Source organism: Penaeus vannamei, chromosome 19 (assembly GCF_042767895.1).
Source record: "Penaeus vannamei isolate JL-2024 chromosome 19, ASM4276789v1, whole genome shotgun sequence".
In the NCBI taxonomy this organism is placed as follows: Eukaryota; Metazoa; Arthropoda; class Malacostraca; order Decapoda; family Penaeidae; genus Penaeus; species Penaeus vannamei.
Genome location: NC_091567.1, coordinates 34,909,374 through 34,931,873, shown reverse-complemented (window position 1 = coordinate 34,931,873; position 22,500 = coordinate 34,909,374). Strand labels below are relative to the sequence as shown.

The 22,500-nt window shown below is 41.6% G+C and overlaps 1 protein-coding gene across 3 annotated transcripts in view; it reads left to right on the top strand.

Moving 5' to 3' along the window:
• The window catches only part of LOC138865054 (microtubule-associated protein futsch-like), a 31,349-nt gene extending 18,583 nt beyond the window's left edge, over window positions 1-12,766 (top strand). For all 3 annotated transcript variants that reach the window (XM_070134259.1, XM_070134261.1, XM_070134260.1), the window contains exons 3-9: window positions 150-323; window positions 2,412-2,509; window positions 2,777-2,846; window positions 3,518-3,685; window positions 4,390-4,524; window positions 4,739-4,858; window positions 5,023-12,766. In XM_070134259.1, coding sequence (XP_069990360.1) covers window positions 150-323; window positions 2,412-2,509; window positions 2,777-2,846; window positions 3,518-3,685; window positions 4,390-4,524; window positions 4,739-4,858; window positions 5,023-11,520 — 7,263 coding nt within the window. In that variant the 3' untranslated portion in view covers window positions 11,521-12,766. The remainder of the gene's footprint in view (window positions 1-149; window positions 324-2,411; window positions 2,510-2,776; window positions 2,847-3,517; window positions 3,686-4,389; window positions 4,525-4,738; window positions 4,859-5,022) is intronic.
• Window positions 12,767-22,500: the final 9,734 nt, after the last annotated feature.

Here is a 22,500-nt window from a genome sequence, read left to right as displayed (position 1 = left end):
ATACACAAGAGAATCTATCTCAGGGATGGAAGAAACGAAAAAAGATTTTGGGCAGGTATGATTCAAATATGCTTCCCATTTTTTGCGACAAAAACTACAATGGTGTATCTGTCAGCACAGTATGAGCTGAAGGTTCTATCTGTCCTCAGGATGAGTGCGTCAACAGCAGCCGGCGGCGCGTTTGCTGCAGCTACTGCGGGCGCGAGGAGGCCCTGGGCGGCGTGCCGTGCGCCGACTGCCTCGTCTCCTCCTACTGCACCGACTCCTGCAGGAAGATTGATGCCAAGAACCACCGCCCTGTGTGCCTCACGGCGAAGGAGAAGGTAATCCTCAGCTATAACTGAAGGACTAAACTTCCATGGTCAAATTTTACGGAAAAGATGAGGGAGATTAATAAAGCCGTGATGGCTTCAGCGTCGAAAGGAAACCGGCAAAGAGGAAACCAAACCCCAATCTGACGACTATATGGCGCTAAGGGGTGTTATGCTGGCACTGCCGGTAGAAATGCGGTAACACACACCTGTGCTAGATCGGTTACGTGCTGTGTCACCCGGCTCGAGTTTTCCCCGCCGGCCACTCCCTCACCGCAACACAACTGAATGCAATACTAGATTTTTGTGACAAGACTAGATTTCATTTTTGAAAAAATGTTTAATGGGCTTCTGTGTCGAGTTAAATGATTTCCTCTTGGGCAGTGTTTAACTCTTTTTTCAAAGATGAATAAGGAAGAGATGGACAAGAAAAGGAAGCGGCAAAAGTGTTCATTTGCAATACATGCACGCGCACAAACACACACACACACACACACACACAGAAAGAGAGAGAATAGTTAAATAGATAAGAAGGTCTGCAATCGAAATGGATGCACATATTACTGGAAAACAGAAATGCCACAATAAATATATATGTTGACAAAACAGGTTACACAGTAGAGTACATAGATAAACATAGACAAACAGAGAGATATTGATGAATGTAAATATAATACAAATGAAGAAATTTCCTAACTAAAACCTCACAATCCTCTCTCTCTCTTGACTTCAATGACACAGCTGACTTCATACTTCAGCGCCATGATGTTATCTGATACAGTCATCATGTCGGTAACGCGATAACGTGCATGCGGTAAGATTGCAATTTTCAGCTGATGTGGCCGAGGAAAAGTTCCTTTCCTATGTTTTGTCTTTTTCTTTAAGGCGTAGGTTGAGAGAGAGGGAGTGGCAGGGAGGGAGAGAGAGTGGGAATGGAAGTGGGAGAGGAAGAGGGAGTGGGAGTGGGAGAGAGAGAGGGAGAGGGAGAGAGAGAGGGAAAGAGCCAGAGGGAGAGGGGGAAAGAGAGAGAGAGAGGAAAAGAGATAGAGAGAGGAAAAGAGATAGAGAGAGGGAAAGAGACAGAGAGAGATGGAAAGAGAGAGAGAGAGAGAGATGGAAAGAGATAGAGAGAGATGGAAAGAGATAGAGAGAGATGGAAAGAGATAGAGAGAGAAGGAAAGAGAGAGAGTGAGAGGGGGAAAGAGAGAGGAAGAGGGAGTGGGAGAGACAGAGGGAAAGAGATAGAGAGAGAGAGGAAAGAGAGAGAGAGAGGAAAAGAGATAGAGAGAGGAAAAGAGATAGAGAGAGGAAAAGAGATAGAGAGAGGAAAAGAGATAGAGAGAGGAAAAGAGATAGAGAGAGGAAAAGAGATAGAGAGAGGAAAAGAGAGAGAGAGAGAGAGAGAGAGAGAGAGAGAGAGAGAGAGAGAGAGAATGAGAGAATGAGAGAGTGAGAGAGAGGGAGAGAGGGAGAGAGAGAGAGAGAGAGGGAGAGAGAGAGAGAGAGAGAGAGAGAGAGAGAGAGAGAGAGAGAGAGAGAGAGAGAGAGAGAGAGAGAGAGAGAGAGAGAGAGAGGGGGAGAGAGAAAGGGAAAGAAAGAGAGAAAGAGAGGGAGGGAGGGAGATAAAGAGAAAGAAAGAGAGAGAGAGAGAGAGAGAGAGAGAGAGAGAGAGGGAGAGGGAGAGGGAGAGAGGGAAAGAGAGAAAATGAGAGAGAGAGAGAGAGAGAGAGAGAGGGGGGGGGGTGAGAGAAAGAAAAAAGAAAGACAGATTTCAAAGAAACAGAAAGTGACAAACAGGCAGCCAGAAAGTAGCGGAGAAACACAATTACAGCATAAATAAGATTTGCCCTTAGAGAACCACCGCTTATAAGCCTCCCTCCCCACACCCCCTTCATCCCCCTTATCCTAACCTCCCCCTCCCCACCTTCTATTAACCCCTTAACGCCCCCCCCCCTGCCTCCCTTAACGCCCCCCCCCCCCCTTGCCTCCCTTAACGCCCCCCCTTGCCTCCCTTAACGCCCCCTTGCCTCCCTTAACGCCCCCCCTTGCCTCCCTTAACGCCCCCTTGCCTCCCTTAACGCCCCCTCTTGCCTCCCGCAGGTGGTCGAAGCGGCGCGCAAGATCAACGAGTGGAACCGGCGAGCCAAAGGGATCCCGCAGTACCTGGGGCGCCTCATCCACGCCGTCGACTACCTCAGGTCGGGCGGCTTCGCGTTGGTCTTTTCTTGATGAATTATGCTGTATATACATACATTCAAACGCGCGTGTGTGTGTGTGTGTGTGTGTGTGTGTGTGTGTGCACGAGTTCCTTTTTATGATGTATTTCTTTTGGACCAAATATATTTCTTATATATCTTATTCATGTCGATGGCAAGCGACTGCGACGAGAGAGTGAGAATGCAATAGAAAGATAAGGCCCGAAAGAGTAACGAAGTAGCAAGCCCTAACAAGCCTCGCGTCAACAGGTGGAGCGAGAACGAGGGAGCCGGGAGTCAGGCGGCGGCGCTGACTCCGCCCGACGCCACGCAGCGAGCGGTGAGTCTCCTCATCGTCGATTTCATCTTCCTCTATCCTCCTCATCGTCGGAATCCTCTTATTCTTATCCTCATCGTCGTCCCCTATCCTCCTCATTCTCGAAATCCTCATCGTCTTCCCCTATCCTCCTCATTCTCGAAATCCTCATCGTCGATCCCTATCCTCCTCATTCTCGAAATCCTCTTATTCTTACCCTCATCGTCACCGTCATCTTCCTTATTCTCATCATCGTCGGAATCCTCTTATTCTTATCCTCATCGTCTTCCCCTATCCTCCTCATTCTCGAAATCCTCTTCTTATCCTCATTGTCGACGTCATCTTCGTCTTCCCCTATCCTCCTTATTCTCATCATCGTCGAAATTCTCTTATTATTATCCTATTCGTCTACATCTTCCCCTATCCTCCACATCGTCGATTTCCTCCTATTCTTATCTTCATCGTCGTTGTTATTCCTTTCCCTATTCCTGTCTCTTTATCAGTATCATCACCATATTCCTCCTTTTCATCATCACCATTATCATCATCTCCGTCAAAATTATCGTCATGTTCTTCCTCTTCACCACAATCATTATCATCATTATTTCTTCCTTCTCTCCATAATCACCTCCCCTTCCTCCCCATCACCATTCTCCGTTCCTTCCACCTCACGTTCTCTCTTCGTCCCGCCGCAGAAGGAGAGCGAGGAGAAGCAGGACCCGCGGAAGGAGGCGTGGAAGAGGAGGAGCGAGGATGGGCGGGACGGCGGGCGGGAGGAGGAGGCGCTGAGGATCCTCATGCTGGGCGCCGACCTCAAGCACGTGCTCAGGACGCTGCATGACACGCCAGACTCTTGCACGCAGGTCATCTCTTATGTCTGATGTGACGGCTTGTTTCTATACAAACACACACACACACACACACACACACACACACACACACACACACATATATATATATATATATATATATATATATATATATATATATATATATATATATATGTGTGTGTGTGTGTGTGTGTGTGTGTGTGTGTGTGTGTGTGTGTGTGTGTGTGTGTGTAATCAATTATTTGCAAACATGACACATATGCTATAACAATTCATAAATGTATTTTCAACCTTTCTTCTTACATAGTTAATAAACACGCACAATCTTTCAGGTCAGTAGTAAATATCGTAGGTCGTAGGTGTGATCACTATCTATGCAGCGTTGAAATTTCTTTATATTTTCGTCGCTTTTGTTACTGTATCGAAAATTAAATGGGGAGTTAGATCGATAGCTCGGTGGCTAGATCGGTAGATATATATTTATTTAGATAAGCAGATACACAGTCAAATAAATCGATCGATAGATTGTTTGGTAGATAGACAGATGAGTAGTTAAACAGGCAGACAGACAAATAGAGATATATGGATAGATACAAAAATAGATGGATTGATAGACAGAAAAAAAAGATAGGCAGATAGAGAAATATAGAGATCGAAGAACGGAAGAGGGAGACAGAACGACAGAAGAAGCCAGGACGCCCAGAGACCACAAATCCACCCAGTGTTTGGCCTTGCAGCTGTTGGAGCTCATCCTGTTGGACTCCAGCCCGCACATCCTCGCCCGAGACCTCCTGCTGCTGTACCTGCTGATGGTGCCCGACATGCCCACGCCCCTGCAGGACCCGAACCTCCTTCAGTCGCATGCTGAGAAGGTAAGCCCGAAGAAGTAGATTATATTTGGATGCAGGCGTCTTATCATGATTTTATTTATTCTGTTCATGGGCATCTGGATGTGGTTTGCTTTATTCTGGTGTTTTTTTTCCTCTCCTTATTGCAATATATAACAATGATGATGGCGAAGATATAAGCTAGGACTCATAATAAAATTGATTTTGAAGACAATGTTGTACCTTTCAACTTCCCTAGGTTGTGATGGTGTTTTACTCCCTGGCTCTGGACATGGAAACGCATGCTTTACTCTGCAACACGCTCCATAACCTTCTCAACATGACGTATAAGACATTTCTGAATGAGCTCCGACAGCAGGTGAGTGTAAAAGAAAAAACAAATGATTGCTTTACCTCGAACGCATTTCAAGTCTGCTTTACCTCTCTTTTTTTTTCATTTACATGTCGAGTGGGATTTTTAAGTATTATTTTCTTGCGGGTTTATCTAAATACACCCATGATGATGATGCATACATTTAACAGGTCCACATCGATGCCGTCACATACACCCTCGTTCAAGCTGTGTGGAATGGGTGGATGAGTTTTGCCAACGACCCAGCAGCGATGCAAAAGCTTGAGAAAGTCCGAACGTCCAAAATGTCGAGCAAAGTGGTCAAGGACGTTCTGGGCCGCTATGTGAAGTCCTGCCCGCGGGAACACCAGAAAGCTATCTCCGACTGGATCAAAAGGGGTTCGCTGAGGAAGCACAAGACCGGTGGAAACTTCCCTAACGTCACTCTCGCGTGCTTCAGTCCGCTCAAGCCCGAATATCTGGCCAAGTTTGAAGACGTGAGTCCCAAGTGGTCCGAGGAGACAGAATGGATCAAGGACGTGGCTCCTGAGGACGACATGATCTACGCTCCTCACGGCATCGACATGATATTCCAAGATTGGGATTTCGCCATGGTGTCTCGAAATCTGAAGAAGGAGGGAAATATGATCGATATGTATCTCAAGTTTCTCACACAGGTGTTTGCTAAGGCTAGTCACAAACTCTTACGTTCGAACCAAGTTACCCTGACCTTTATCCGATCAAATGTTCGGGATCTGGCTAAGGGACCTTTACCATTTAAGGGAAGATTTGACAGGATTGCTACAGGCATTCATGCTGATCTATTGGGCACACCTTTCATTCTACAAGAGTTGGGAAGTCTTCTGCGGACCGATAACATCTATGCCCGCTTGCTGACGCACCATCGCGTGTGGTCTCTGTGTCTAGACTGGCGAAGCGACCAGCAGGCAAGGGAAATGTGCCACAAGAGTCTGAAAAGCAATCGCCCTCCTGACCCCATTATGATGCTTTCAACGCGATGGGCGACTTTCAGGCACTTTTTGCAGGCAGAGCTCCTTCACCACCTTCATGTGCTGGACCGACGACCCCTCGAGACCGAAAATGTTTTACCCTTCCGGAATGTGAGCCACGCATATGATATGGTGATGTCCGACTACACTCGCCAGCTCAATCATATTGTGCCTTTCAGATTCCGGCCTGAGAAGAGAATGATAAGCATGGTGGACTCTCGCCTCCATACGCTGGAATGGCATCGCATCGGGCGCAGTCGAAGGGCTTCAGCTCCCATGCCAGCAAACCCTGCCCCTCCCCCAAGGGTCCTACCTACTTCTTGCCATGACTATGACCCAGCATCTCGCTATGTAGATAATCTGATTACCTTGTCAAGAAATTCTCCAGTTCCATCTATCTGCTCCTACCAAGCACCTGACAGCCGACCTGGCAGCCGACCTGGCAGCCGTGGATGCAGTCGTGAGGGTTCCATGTCCCCTTGTCCTCCTGACTATGTACTCAGAGATGAGCACCAGTCACGATCGCGAGTAAGCACCCGGGCACGTCCACGGAGTCTATATGTGCCTACTCGCTGCAAGAGTCCTCTACTCTCACCGGAATTTGACTTTTGGGAACACCAAAACCTCATAAAGGAGAGACGTAGTACTTCTGCAGCTCGAGCTTACAGTGAAATTCCAGAAGGGATCAGCCGCCGTGTCCAACAAGCACTTCAAGCTGAGTTGAAGCAGGTAACAAGTCGAGCCAAGAGTGCTCCAACTTCTCCCTTGACAGACTGTAAAGCAAAAGTAGTTAGAGAGAAAGCGAGTGCATTTGAGCGAGGTTCAGCCGCACGCTCAACATTTCCAGAACCTCGCAGAAGTGTAGACCCAATTACCCCTAGTACTCCAGTGAAGAAGCTTGTGTCTATGTTTTCAAAAGCATTTGCTACCAAGGAGAAGGAGGCTGAACTTATCAAACCGCTTAAAAGGAGCAACAGTTTCCATGGTCGACGGCGTTCCTTTGAAAATGACGATCCCAAGAAAGAGGAACGGAAGGATTACACAAATTCACTGAAATTCAACCGTAGCAAGAATGCAGATTCAAAACATCCAGAATTTAACATTGTGCAAGAAATTGGGATGAGCACATTTCCCCGCAGGGCACGACCTCATTCTGTGGCTACAAGCAACTTTTCTTACTTAGAGGGGGGCGTTGCGAGAGAGAGACAGCATGACCCCCTAGATACAAGGAAAGCCGAGAGGAGAGAAGAACCAAAGAAAGTTGCTTCCACGCATGCTAGCTGCAGTCCTCATCTCAAGAGAGGAGGACATATAAAGAACTTTATTGCAGGGCTGAACACACTGACAGTGAGTCCCGTGATGCCACGTGCCAATACACAACAAAAGAAAAAGGAACTGCGTGAGAGCATCAGTGTTATGAGGGATGAGCTCAAGCTAGTGAATCTTAGACCTGGAAGCCCGAGACTCCCAAGTCCTGTCTCTGGCACGCCGCCCTACGACACTATCGCGACCATGGACTGGCCAGAAAACACCTCCAGCAGGCCAAGTGCATCTGCAGGCGATTTTTCAGATCAGAGCTATTCTCGAAAGAGTATGCCAGACGAACAAAAGGATATGAAAGGCATACTCCCAAGGGAAGCACCGCCAAGCCCATCACCTTCACTCTCCTCAAAACTAGGTAGCCTTAGGAGGGCCTTCAAAAAGATTCCACAGGAACCAGAGTACAGCGCCCCTCCTTTGTACGTCACAAAGTCGCCTACCTTCACACTACAGATGCCAGAGCAAGTCAAAACAGAGCCTCGTGCAATACCTGAGAAATATCAGCATCCGGAAATTTTCAAAATGGAATCTCCTGCAACAGTTGAGACGGCGGCACCAATCATCGTCACAGCTACTAGTCCCATTGGTATAAAAAGACCAACGAGACCAGAGGATATCTTTTCCCCAAAATCTTCACCACTACAAACACAAATGCACTTACATGACCTCCGTATGCAACAAATCAAAACGTCCTTGAAGGAAAGCGAAACTGCCCCACCAAAGGAGGAAGAGGTGAAGCCTGCAGGTGTAAGCGAAACAATATCAGATGAACCTTTAGCACCTCCTCAAAGTATATCAATTGAATGCAAGGGAACTAATTGCTGCACTGTAGATACTTCTTCACAAAACATACAAGAATTGGTAGCCACTGGTGATAAAATGATAGATGAAGAGAGTACAATGTCTCCTGAAGAATTCATGTGTATAACCTCAGTCTCTATGTCATCATCACTAACGGAAGCTGACATGGAGGTGTCAGAACTGTTTTCACATGACGAGTCCTTCTGTCCGATAAAAGAGTCCAAAAGTGACATCATTGGCATTAAAGGTGCAAAATGTATTGAGCAAAATGATGAAGAAGAGGCTCCAGTTACTGAAAAAGAGGATGAAACCACTAATGACGATGAAATGCTTCCTGAATCTGACAAAAAGAATGAATTAGAATACGATGTTAATGATGAAAAAGATGAATCCAAAGAGGAAATTCCTGAGGATTGTGTATCTGAACAAAAGGATGAAACTCCACCAGAATTGCCCAAACAGACATCACCTCAGGTTGATGAACAATGTACCCCTTCAGTATTCAAGATGGTGGAACATTTTGCTCAGCGAATTCAGGCAGAACAGCAGCTGATTGAGCGACCAGTGAGTCCAAAGACTGAGAATGTACTGCGAAGATCGAGATGGAGTCAGATATATGATGATCCTGTCTGCCAGAGTAAAGATACGTCAGCCACAATAGAGGATGACAAAAAGGTCGTTCAAGACTGTCCCGTTCAAGACTGTCAGAGTAGCGAGCAGCAACCCCCTGAAGACCCAGAAGCATCAAATGATCTTGCGAGTGTACAACGGAAAATATCCGAGATTCAGACGGAGGGAGTTACCATGAAATCTAGTGACACGAATCTAGAAGACGCCCAGACAGAGGATGGGTCCTCTGAACAGGATGCCAAGAGTAAGGATGAACAAGGCGTGGAGATAGAGATTGACGTTCCTCCTGTAAAGCCCTTTCCAGTGGAGACGTACACACCAAAGCGCTCTTCAAGCCTGCGCACAACACCTGTGAGGGAAATTTCAACCACTCCCGTAAACAAGATGGTGGAACAATTCGCCATGAGAATAAAGGCACAGTCCCTGCCCGCTTCCCCGCGCTCTCCTCGGCCCCTTTCCATTGGCACTCTCATTCAACAGGACTTCCTGCGCCTGTACTCAACGTCTCCCACCATGGATGATAAACCTGAAGACGAAGGGAATGAACAAACGTCTCATCCCAATGATGAACGTTTTGAGGAAACTATGTTTGAGTTATCAGACGATGAAGAACAAAAGAAATCTGAAGTCCACGTTGATGTTAGTAAAAGCAGTGCTGCAAAACCAGAGCCTGTGAAAAAGGAAAGTGATACGGATGTTGTTGTGAAGATGCGAAGCCAGAAATCTAGATCAAGGAAAGAAACAAAGAGACATAGAGACTCAAAAAATAACGAACTACGTCATGAGTTCCTTCAAAAGATTCGGGGCCTCACAGAAAGTCCGATTCCACAGGAAAGAATGAAATACGATGCGATCAAAGCCACGCTCTCTGAGGGGAAGAAAGACCTAAATGATGATGACAAAGCATTTTCTGAAGAACTGGCCAGTGTGAAGGCTTTGGCAAGTTCCCCAAACCTGGATGACATGACAGTGGTAAACTATAGGGTTGAAGTTGACACCTTACCCGCCATGGACGAAATGGCAGTTCCTCCTGTCGCGGCAGGTGATGGCCCGAGTGCCATTGCTGTCGTGGCTGACAAGGAGTGCAGTGGGACAGACGGAGATGCTCAGGAATTATGTTCGACAGATTATAGCAAAGGCAGCGAGGACACCACACTGCTGACTGGAAGAAATACGCCTCCGCCAGTGTCCTGCGGGTCGAGATTGCCGAAGGAGGGGAGGGGAACGAGCAGCGCAATTTCCCCTAATAATTCACTAAAAAAAAAGTCGGTTAAAAAAAACGTTATCGAGACTGACGTGTCAGCCCAGAGAGCAAATTTCCTCAAATCTAGCATGGGCGGCAGACTAGACAGACTATCCTTTCGGAATTTCGTGAAGTCAGGCATCAATAATGAAAACACCGCACCAGAAAAACCGGCGACTCCTGTGAAGAGCAGCAGCTATCAGGTAGTGGAACATACTTCCAGCACCGAAGTGTCAGCAGACGAATACAAAGCCAATCCAGGTTCTGTCGAGGAGGCAGTAGAGGCCATCTCTTTCTTGACGCCGGAGGATAAGCTGCCAAGAGAAAAGCTAATCCGGAAATTTACTCTTTACGACGACGACACTCCGGATACAGGAGACGAAGGAATCACATCCCAAGCGCCGAAACAAAAGGTATTTGTCAGGAGAAAAAGACTGCAGAGTGTACGTTCAGCCTCTGATATTGGAAACAAGGATTCCTCAAAATCCGGCGGGTCCTCGGTGGCAGAAAAAATCTCCAACTTAGAAAAGAAGCACGAGGAATTAACGAGAGAAACGGTTGAAAACAGACTCGAAAAGAAAACGATCACAGGCTGGGCTGAAGCGAGACAGTCACCACAACATGACATGAAACACATTGATGAAGCCAAAAGAAGCCGGCAGTTAGAAGAGGATCAGGAGACGAAGTCAGAGACCTCTGAGACCTCCGTCGATAGTGCTAGAGACATAAGACGATTCATGTGGGGGAGTTTGAAAAGGAAGAAAAAACATTCCCCTTCGAAAACCAAGAAAGAGGAAGTTAAACCAAATGAAAATCAGGTGTTCACTGCAGAAGACCCGGCAAATAAGGCTCTGCAAGATAAAAACAGCAAGGTTTCGGCGTACAAATTTTTCTTTGACAGGAAAAAGAAGAATGAAGAGGAACCCTACCCGGCAGTTGTGAGCGTCGAAAGCCCAGACTGCGAGGAACCGCTCTCTGACCCCGATCCCGCCAGCAAAGGGGACACTACGCCGACCATCGTCGCCATGGTCCCAAAACACAAAACCAAAGAACCTGTTCAGGAAGAAGTATCTGTCCACGAAGAATTTGTACTATGTAGAAATAAGACTCCACCTCCAGAGACTCCTCCAAAACCCTTGAGAAAATCTTCTCCTTACAGAGAAGAAACCTTTCCTGCAGCGAGGTCTCCTAGAACGCGAACTAAACTCGTCACTGACAGAAAAGAAACCAGTGAAACTCTTCCACCGCATATAGAAGAGATCGCGTCCTACACGAGCGTAGAGTCTTTAGAGGATATCCTGTCCAGCGCCACCGATACCTTATCGCCGAATGCCAACTTCTTCGACAACAGCGGGGAGGAATACTTCGAGTGCACGGAGGAGAGCTCGTCGTTACAGGACGAGGCAGAGGTCTTTCTGAACGACACGTACTCCTCCACCGACGAAGTCTCGCACGTGACTCTAGATGGAGTCGAGGTGCGGCCGAGGGCGGGCGTGCTCAAGACCAGTCGGGATCGAAGTCGCGAGTCCCGCCGAAGCCTGCGGGTCTCCTGGGGCGATCTGCCGGAGAGGATGGACTCCCCTGTGGTCTGGGAGAAGAACAGCCAGCAGGACGAAGATGTTGCTTTCCAGCGCGAAGATGCTGATCAAATGGAGGACAAGACTTATAGAGTCACGCAACTTTAGGCTAAGTACCTGTTAGTTGTCCCATTTTCCTCTAATCCGCGAACAATATTGTATGTAAGAGGATAAGTGGGAGGACTAACAGCCTGCGCCCATCACTCCTCCGGTAGTATTAAGGAATTCACCCGCATTTCGGTGTTAAGTGCATTATGCTTCGTATTCTTTCATATAGCAGTTAAGGCGATATCACGAACTTATTTCAGCTTTGATCGTCTTTCGAAATGCAGTTTGTTTATAATGAAGCGAGTGATTTGAGGAATTTGGTATATATGTATGCATATAAAGAAGGAATTCAAATAACTAGATATACCAAATCCATTCACATCCAAGCTTCAAGAAAAAAAAAAGAACTTTAGGAAAAGGATTCATATTGTCAAATTACTTTTAGTGTCACATCTTCTTGTATGTTATGCTTGCTATAAATCTGTTTTGCTTTTCGTCAAATCGCAGTGAAATCTGTGAAATATTCATAAGACATCTAAAGAATGACCTGTTGAGAGGCGTCAACCAACATATCGCAACATGAGCATTCACAGCTCACTGATTTTTATCAATTTATATTTCCCTTTTCATTGTGCTTTTGTCCCTTTTTCTTTGGCGTCATAATTTCAAATGCAGTTACTAATTACCGTGTGTTAGCGCTTAAATAAACAAGAAACAATTAGTGAGTTTTTTTCAAAAATTTGGCCGTTGGCTGATGCTTCCTGACAAATTGATGTTTAACAAATAGTCTCAGGTACACGATAACTCTAGCATTCATATCTCTTCATTTTGCTTTTTTTTTTTAGGTTTATGCCTGTGAGTTGCTTCGAAAAACATAAATTCTGTGATAAAATAAGTTCAAGTGATCAACACTAGATTTTGTTTTTTCATTTCAACGATATATATATTAAACGGAAAGGTTTCAATGTTTCTAAATGTTTAGATTATAGGATTTGGTCGCCTTCCTTTCCCGCCAAAAAGTATGCCTGGATTAATGGGTGGATTTTCGAGTATTTATCAATATTGTTATAAACATTATTCTAACTTCTGTTTAACGGTCATGGCGGAAAAATACTCATCAACAGTATCTAAATTTGAGGAAAATTCAAATGCATCGACTCTTGGATACATAGGTATGATAACCATGCACATTTTTTTTCCTTTGCTAACCAAAACTGCTTGTGTACCAATAGAATAGATTGCATAGCTTGTTATATATGTGCTGAATCTAAGTGTTATATATTCAATAAATGTGTTTATTTGATTCTATGTGACTTTCAGTATACCTAAAGCTCTCAAGCAACTTGAAAAGGAACTTAGACTGGACGCTAAACATTGGTTTGTGAAAAAGTGTTCGTATTGCCGGTTGTCGGGGTTCTTGACGGTTTAAGCCTTTCATTGAGATACTGGCGAAGTTTACAAAGTTTTTGCCCCGAATGAAGTGTCGAAAAATAAGATGAATATGAGCGTATGACGAACATCAACTGCAGGAGCTAAACACAGGGGGAACAGTGGTTGTTGCTGAGGAGAATCGATATATTTTAGTTTCTTGGTACTACGTTTCATTCACTACATTATGCACAGTGTATTGTACTTATTTGCTAAATTTCCTAGTATAGTCTCGCCTGGATAACATTGTCCTATAATGTCTTCATTATACTCACTAGGTTTTAAATTCTATGTTGGTACATCCATACACACACATGTATGTGTGTACATTATACACCATAAAACTCATAAAACATGTTGCACTGCAATTCTCTTCTGAAAATTTCCTACTCTTACCCTTTACAAATACAATTTTTCCACTTAGAATCTAATGAAAAGGCGTTTGTCCCTCTTTCCTGACATTGTGAAAAAATGCATCCTTCTTATTTTGACACCCTACCGAATTGCATTTAAAATGTCAAGGCTATGAGCATATAGCTTTATCAAGAAAACACTTTCCAGACAGAAGATAATCTCAAAATATTCCAAGCTTCCCTTCTTGTACTCAGCAAGATCAATACATTGTGTAAAATACTCTTAATCTTGACATTTCTCAGAAACTGGAAATCATAGAACTAATCTTTTAAGATTCATTGTCCGCACTCTCAGGTTAGGTACGGTTAACTTACGAAAAACGTACGAAAGTGGTTCATCTGAAAGCCTAGTGTGGTCTATACCTTCGTCACTTTGCATTCGGAATGATGTTAATCAGCACTCCTGTAAATTGCTTTCATGATTTTGATTGATGTCATTAGTTTGCATTTGCATAAGCACATAAGGAATGCATAATTGCCCCAATAGTATTTAAACATACATTTATGCCCAAGTTTAGAAGACACAATGTAAATAACAGAAAAATAACAACACTCACGATAAAAAAAGTGTGAAGGAATGGACGGAGTGGACAAACCTCAGCAACGCAAACAATTCAAAGAGGAAGAGACGAAAACCGTTGGTGCCAGGTTGCCAGACTTTCTGGGTGGTTTAATGTTCATCCCTTGTAATTTAAGGCCAGACTATTCTTTCCTAACCTTACGACATAACGGGCGAAGGTAACAGAAGCGAGTGATAATTTGAGATGAAGAGCGATATATTATTAAACTATAGAAGATCAAAATTGATTATACTTAAATCGTTTATGAAAGTCTACGATAGCACTGGAGTCTGGGTTTGAAATATGGAATACCAGTGCTAGTCAATAATATAACGTGCTACCCGAGTACAGAGTAATACATTAAATAATTACCCCCCGTTAAGAACTGGAAACAAGTAAGCACCCAACGAGAGTAGTTAAAAGTGACAGGATGTTTCTAAAACAGTAGACTGCAGTTGTAAATATCACAGAGAACTGTTAATGATAAATGCTTTAAACAAATGTGCTAAACCTTAGAGGTCATATAGCACTATGACAAAGTATTGTGGTGAAAGGGGTTTAAAGGAGTTCTTGATTAGAACAAAATGTCTAGGATTAAAGATAAAGGGTGAGTCGATCAAATGAAGGATATTTATGCGTCTGACGAAAGAGAACAGGTATTCAATGGAAATGGTGGAGGAATTCGTGAAGATGTCCGACAGGTTGGAGGGTCGGAGTAGAGAGGACAAGTAATGAAAAACGAGGGTAAAGACTTCAATAAAGAGGGTACAGGATAGAAAGATATGTGGGATTGAGATAGAAACATTACATGAGCATAAGGGTGGGCTGGGGCGTGAACGCGTGAGGCGGGTGTGACCTACTCGTAACCAAGGTCTATATAAGTACTTATATAGACCTTGCTCGTAACCGGGCAAGAGTATTACAGATATTTATTTTTCATTTTTTAATTAACGTTGAAAAAAAACTGAAATGATACCAGATGATTTTTACGCATGCCATTGGCACTTTCATGTTTATAGTGTCCATTTTCTCCCCAGGGTTAACGGTTAACGGTTGAAAATAAATATGCTTGACATCAAAGGTCATATAGCACTATGTTTAATATGGTAGTGTAAAGGGCAAAAAGGAAATAGCAGAGTACGGAGGTTGTTCAGGCTCACACACTTTAGGAAGTGGGCAGAAAGGCATGAAGATTTTACTTTGGTGTGTAGGTCTACATTCATATATAAACACACGCACCCCCTTCCTCCAGCAGACATACTTACAGAGAGTACTAACTGAGATCTTGGAAAACCAAAAGGGTAGTTATCTGAACATAAGATAGTGTATGGAACTATCACGGAAATTGAAGATAAAGTGGTACAGAAGTCTTTGAAATGACAATGAAACTCAAAAGCAACGTTCAAAAATATGGAAAAGGCAAAGCAAGTCAGAAAAGAACATGGAAAAGACTAAAGTAAAAACTCGGTTAGCAAGAAATTTTAGGGGAAAAAAAAAAAAAAAAAAATAATATATATATATATATATATATATATATATATATATATATATATATATATATATATATAAACAGAGCATTGACTTCATCAATATACGACAGATTACGCCAGGGAAACACGCGCGGGCAAGTTCGTCTTGTTTGACCTAATATCAAGAAATAAGCATTACAAAAATAATGGAGATTACGGTAGCTTTTCAAAATTATTTGAGGATAAAAACTAGAAACTGTCTATACGAAGACACAGGATTTTGTGAACTATATACAACGATGGAGTTGGTAAGTTTTGACGAAATTCAAGCCTAACATAAGAAAAGGATGAAATGTAAGATACCGAGAGAACACAAACAGCTCTCAAGACACTGGTCACAAGCAGCATATGAAAGACAGGCTATACTCAGGAAATTATAAAAACCTGGTAAGACTTCGAGGATTGTTAACAAGTTCAACAAATGAAAGACCTTCATTTATGGTAGGATGAAAACAAGATTAAAATGGTTATCATGTGAAAACATTGCCTATACAAGAGAAAAATATGGGATCCTAGATAAAACAAGATAATTTTTCATTACCACGAGTATATATATAACAACATACGGAAAGAGGATCTGATGTAAGGGTTACACAAACTGACACCGGATGCCTCACATAGTACGTCAAACTATTTTTTTAACCTAAGGCGCCTCAACTTGAACCAATATGGCGGGTCCCTTATTCTGTTTATGGGCCGAAAGCTCGCTCGGCCGTAGGTTAAGGCGCCTTACTAAAGTCTAAACAAATTTAGTCTTACAACACGAGACAAAAGGAAACTGGGTCGACATGATTATCCATAACCATGTCAGAGAAATAATAATGTTAGACAAGGAAGAATTTATAATGCTCAGAAAAAGAGGAATAGGACGTTAGAGTTAAAGTGATTAATAAAATGAATCAATAAGGATGTAAAGAGGTTTATTTTTCAAAGCAGAACTAGTAAAGAATCGAACAATCTTACAAACACACACACACACACACACACACACACACACACACACACACACACACACACACACACACACACACAAAATACCTGTACACTTAAGCACGAACGCAAACTTACAGTTCATGCGCACACATAAGACATATAACCGTCACATTTCGATGTCATAATTCGTTCAAGTTTAAGGAAGATGTAACTTTGAAATACGTCAGTTACAGCTAATTGCTTTGTGAAGTTATTCATTCTTACTATACCTTTTACACATTTATTTCGATGAATTTAATTAGTATAAAGGTCCTTACACGTATGAGCTTTTCCTCATTAACGAAGTTGATTTTTTAAATAGTACTATTTATTAGTGAGACCGATTCTTCCACATCTAAATTATAGGAAATGTTAAGGTATACATTTCCCTGCTGAAAAAAGGAAATATCTGGCGCCCATTAAGCAGTCACAAGACCATCAACTGAGTCTTAGGGCTCCGATGCACTTGTTTCCAGTAAGAAAACATACAAATCAGCCGAAAGTGATCTAAAATCTATTCTTGTCTGTTGATTCCTGATATGGGCGTAAGAACCCTGCATCCCCTATGGATTAACAATTTGGGTGCATATGAAAAGGCATGCCATATAGTAACGAATCAGATGGATTAATGATAAGGAAGGAGCATTAGCGCATACGCCCACCGTTGTGAGCTGCCAAGTGGGAACCCTGTTCAACCCAACTTCCTCACATGTTTGATTGGTATGCTTTAGCCCTGGGATTCCCTATCTGGGTGCCATGGAACCAGACTAGAGTTTGGTCTGCGCGGGGAACGCGTTCCTTGCGCAAAAAATATTTGGTCAAATTCTGTCCGCGCCAATGTAGTTCTAAGGTAACTTTCCGCGCACGCTTAGTTCTTTTTTTTAATCATCCGCGCATAAAATTCTTTTGACCTTTCTGCATATTTGTTTCATCATCCGTTCGTAGATCCGTCCGCGCAAATATAGACAAAATAATGCTTTCCGCACATGAAAAAAATGCAATATTCCCCGCGCAAGAAAAATATTCCACAGTCTGGCCATGAGATTTCTTTGAGCCCATGGATCAATATGAAATTTAAACTTGATTTGTCTAACCCCGGTAACAACAGCACTCCAGGAGTTTAAAAATACCTTAAAAGTCCAAATCACTATATATACAATCCACTGCATTAAATTTATTTTTTCTTAGCTCAGGGATTCTCTTTTTTTTTGGCTGCAACCCCGCCCTTTGCAATAAAGCATTTCTTACAATCACTGTAACACATGGAGGAATAAGAAAGCATTCATACATAACGTGGCTTTTTAATGCACTACCGAGGACCTCCCAGGTCGACCACTTCTGACAAGTATTAGACGCGTTAGGAGGAGGAAGAGGAGGAGGGGTCGCAGGATCACGCGATCCCTATGTAAGTCAAGAATTTGAGAACCACTGATCTAGCCGATTTGATTATTTTAAATCAATTTTCATGCATTTTCCCCTAATGCACTGCAGTACCTGCAATTAATTATCTCGCACATCAATAAACTGGAATCTTTCCATTTATTGTCCTTGTCCTATAGCTATTGATACCATTACACAATTTATAACTAGTAATAACTGAATCTGAAAGAATGACAAACCCAGAGCGTGGCCATGGAGATTACTGAGAGACACGATGAACGTGATCATTTTCAGGGATTAAAGTTATGAGTTGGCAATCTCCTATTGTGATACTATTAAGTCTTCCCCCGGTCTCATCACACAGTTACTGGTTAGACATACGGTCAATTAACCAATTGTACCCTATGATCCAATGCAAGTCGCCTAAATTAGACTTCAAGGCATATGATAGAATCCATGTACTGTACACACTAGCAGCGACAAGATAATGTAACTTGGTACCCCCTGCACTTACTAGTGTCTCCAGATACTCCTCTCGGAAGTTCATTACTCTCGCCGCCAAGCCAACCTGACTCTTATACCAACAGTTTATGCAAAACTCGGGATTACTTTGATGGCTTCACTAGAGCCAAGCACCAATTGAGCAGATTTACCTAAGGAGATCCGTAAAGTCCTGAATCATGGTCTGATCCAAAAGAGTGCTGATTGTATCAAGCCAGTAAGTCTCCGAAGACTGTTAAGATAAATATTATTAATGAAGTCAAGGTCAGTGATTTTGATATAATCCAATGTCATCCCATATTGCCTTTGGATGACTGCTCTACCCAGAATCTATTCTGTGCAAGTGTTCAAAAGCATAAGATCAAGGACACAACCTTGCCGTACTGCTTTATTCACGGGAAAGACGTTTATGTCTCTACCACGGTATTTTCCAGTACCAGTATATAGGTTTGCTTCTAGTCTTCATCTGAATTCCTCAAAAGCCTTATGATCTCCGTGATTTGTAATGTATGAAGTCAATTACCTTCTCACAGCTGAACTCAAAATGACTGAGCACAAGAATAAGGTCTGGGATTTGCCAGAAATGAATCTAGATTGCCCCAGTCCATAAGTGCATCAGTATGTAGTCTCTGATGCATTTCTACAGGATGAGAGAAAGCACCATGCTTAGCAGTCAGAATGGTAGGCACTCAACAGGCTATGGGTTCATCCCATGACTTCATCAGTTTAGCAGGGATGCCACAAATACATTCATGATTTCAGATTCCGTTAGAGGTTCAATGTTGAGGGGATTAGGCATTGGGATCACACAATCACCTATGTTCATGCTAACCATTGGCAGCTCAGCCTTGTAATGCTGTAAATACATAGCCCAACACTCTTGCACATCAACATGAGATGATCTAGCCATCTCCTGAGTGACTGCAGATAGCATAGGGCTTAGCAGGACAAATGTAAACTCATTAATTCTGTCATGATGGGGCCAGAATTTTGTGATATAATGACTACACAACATTATAGCTTTTATGGTTAGGTGTTTGCTGCATACATCGGCCCACCCACTTGCTCACTAGAGCAAGTTATGATGTGTACACGTCATGCATCATTATGTCATGACGACTATAGGCATGCCTGTCACCAAGGGGTTATGAGATAGTCTTATAACCTCCTTGGCAAGATTTTAGATATATTGTTCATAGTCCATCCTCAACAGTGTTTGATTCCTACATACCAGGGAACAGTGCAACTTCTAGCCTCCAGCTAGTCAAACCATGCAACATGCATCTATGACCACTAAGTCTCCTGGGAGATAGTTCTGTGACCAACAATGAACTTGTGTGCTTCATTAAACAGGTCACATATGAAGGTGTAAATTAATGTTACAAGGTCCATCAGCTTGCCAAGCACTGTTAAGGGATTAGAAATAGCAAACTATAAGCACATTTCTCCTCTCTCAATCTGTTCAAGTAAAATACCCTTTTTGTAAAGATTCATACCTAGACACTGAGGTAGTCAGTGGACAGCAGATTTTAAGTGGGTAGCAAAGACCATTCTATGATCAGTTCCCTTGGGAAAACCCTGCATTTCTGGAGGGTCCTCTAATGACTACTAACAAGAATATGGCCAATTTCCATGCCTACACTGCCTGCATAATCATGCCATGTTACAACTCCTGGCAATTGATACCTGTTCTTACCACTGGTGCCAGTATCCGAGTCTTGGGTGTTGGCAGACATCTTGTAGCTAGTACAATTTAAGCAGGATTCCTGATTTACACAAATATCTCATTGAACGTAGCTTTCTATCATAAAAGTGATTTTAATATAGAATACCTCTCTGAATCACATTTACATACATCTGTAGCAGCTTACATGGCAATAAGATACATGAAGCTAAATGAGTGCTTCCATGCCATTACATTTATATTTTCATCTGCTGGAGTTACTGTTTAAACTAAATGCTGAAGTTTGTTAGATGGCTATGGCTACTTCCCTGAGGGGATGTCTATTGCTAGAACCTAACCAATAAAGGGGGAAACTATCCTCACCAATTGTGCTTCTGTCACTTCTCAGCTTTGAGAGGGTAGCGATCTCCACCCTCAGTAACAATGGCAGTCAATCATGCTGATGCACAGTATGGATATTTCATGCCCCTACCCAAATGGCCTGGTAGATAACCTGGTACCTACCAAGCCAATTGCACAATCAGCTGAAGGTTTTAGGACACTAAACTGTTTTCCTTTTTTTGAACTGGCTTCCAGACTTATAATAACTACTTTAATAAAATAAGCTATTCAAATATAACTAATAAAACAAATCATAATACTACCATACAATATCAAACACTCTTTCCTAAATTTGGTTTTGACAGTCTTTAAATAGTTTTAAATAGTTACAAAGACAATTCTCAAAAAAAGAAAGAAAGAAAGAAAGAAAAATGTCGATAGCTGATGGTCAAATACTAATGATATACAGTCTCAAAGGAGTACATACTTCACTGATACAACAATCTAGAAACCGTGTTACTCTGTAGTGAAAATGTACTTTTATATCTGGCCACAAGTAGATATTCATTCCAGATCCTTTGCATAACACTGAAAGCATCAATAACCAAGTCTGTTGTTCGTGAAATTTGTTATTTACAAACATAATGCAATAATGATTCTGAAAGTACTAAAAAGCATAACCTATAAGTTAATTATAAAATGAAGTGAATACTATAGATGCTTCTACTACTAGTAACAATGAAAATGATTATGAAAATCATGATAACAATATTTTTTATAATAAGAAGAAAAATAACAATAATGATATCAAGAAAATTATAAATAGATAATAAAAAAACAATAACAACCATAATAATAATAATAATAATAATAATAATAATAATAGCAATAAAAGCAGAAGTATGAGTAACAACAGTAATAATAATAATAATAATAATAATAACAATAATAATAATAATAGCAATAAAAGCAGCAGTATGAGTAACAACAACAGTAATAATAATAAAAGTAATAATAATAATAAAGTAATAATTATTAAAATAAACAATATCAATAATAAAAAATATATATTATTATAATAACAATAGTGGTAATAATGAAAAGAATAAAAAACAGCAGTAATAATAAATAACAATAACAATAATAATAATAACAATCCCTATTATCATCATCATCACCATAATAAAACAATAATAGCAGTGATGATAATGATAGTTATAATTTATTTATTTATTAAAAAATTTCAGCAGCCAATCGAAGATCATTAGTGGCATATTCAAAATATAGTGACAGGGTGAGCCTTGGGGATGAAGCCTCCAGATAAAGAAAGCTCGTACAGGTGAAAATGAGTTAACGATTAGGACAAAATATGTTAGATGTCAAAGGTTGTACAGTCTGCAGTTTAGTATGGTATGAAGAGGGTAAAGAGAGAAGAACAAATGGAATATGATGATTGTTTGGCTGTTCAGGATGGACACAAAGCCAGCCTTTCATCCTTTCAGCATGGCTCTCACACTTTAGGATGTGGAAAGAAGAAGGGCATGAAGAAGAGAAGGAAAAGACCATGCAAAATTTGTTGAGACAAGGGCTGAGGTCCAAGGTAGGGGTAATACCCTACACTGTGCCTCAGTCTCCATCTCCTATGCCTCCCCACAATAACAAGAAAAAGATTAGGGGTATAGTAACAATAAGAATCATAACGATATTAATAATAGCAATAATAATAATTATTATCATCATAGTAATAATAATAACAATCATTGTTATTATCATCATCATTACTTTTATTAATGCTCTTACAATTATCATCATTATCATAATCACAATTATCATAAGTACAATTCATAATTAGAATAATAAATATACCAAGAAATAATGATGATGATAATAGTAATAATTATAATAATAATAACAATAATAATAATATCAAAATAATATGAATACTCATAATAATAATAACAATAATAACAATAATAATAATAAATAGTAATAACATAACAGATATACCAATGGTAGGTTTTACAGTAACAAAAACTTACCAACATATTAAGTTGTACTCTGTAATACATATGAGTATTAGCAAAAACAAAAAAAAAACGTGCTTTACAGTAGTGTATAATATTTTGCTTGGACCTGTAATTAACAATTTTTTGAATACAGAAAGAAATGAAAATCTATAACATATATAAGATTTTTGCTCTTCTTGACACCACGGCAAGTAATAAATTTAAGCTTTTCTTTGGATCTATTGT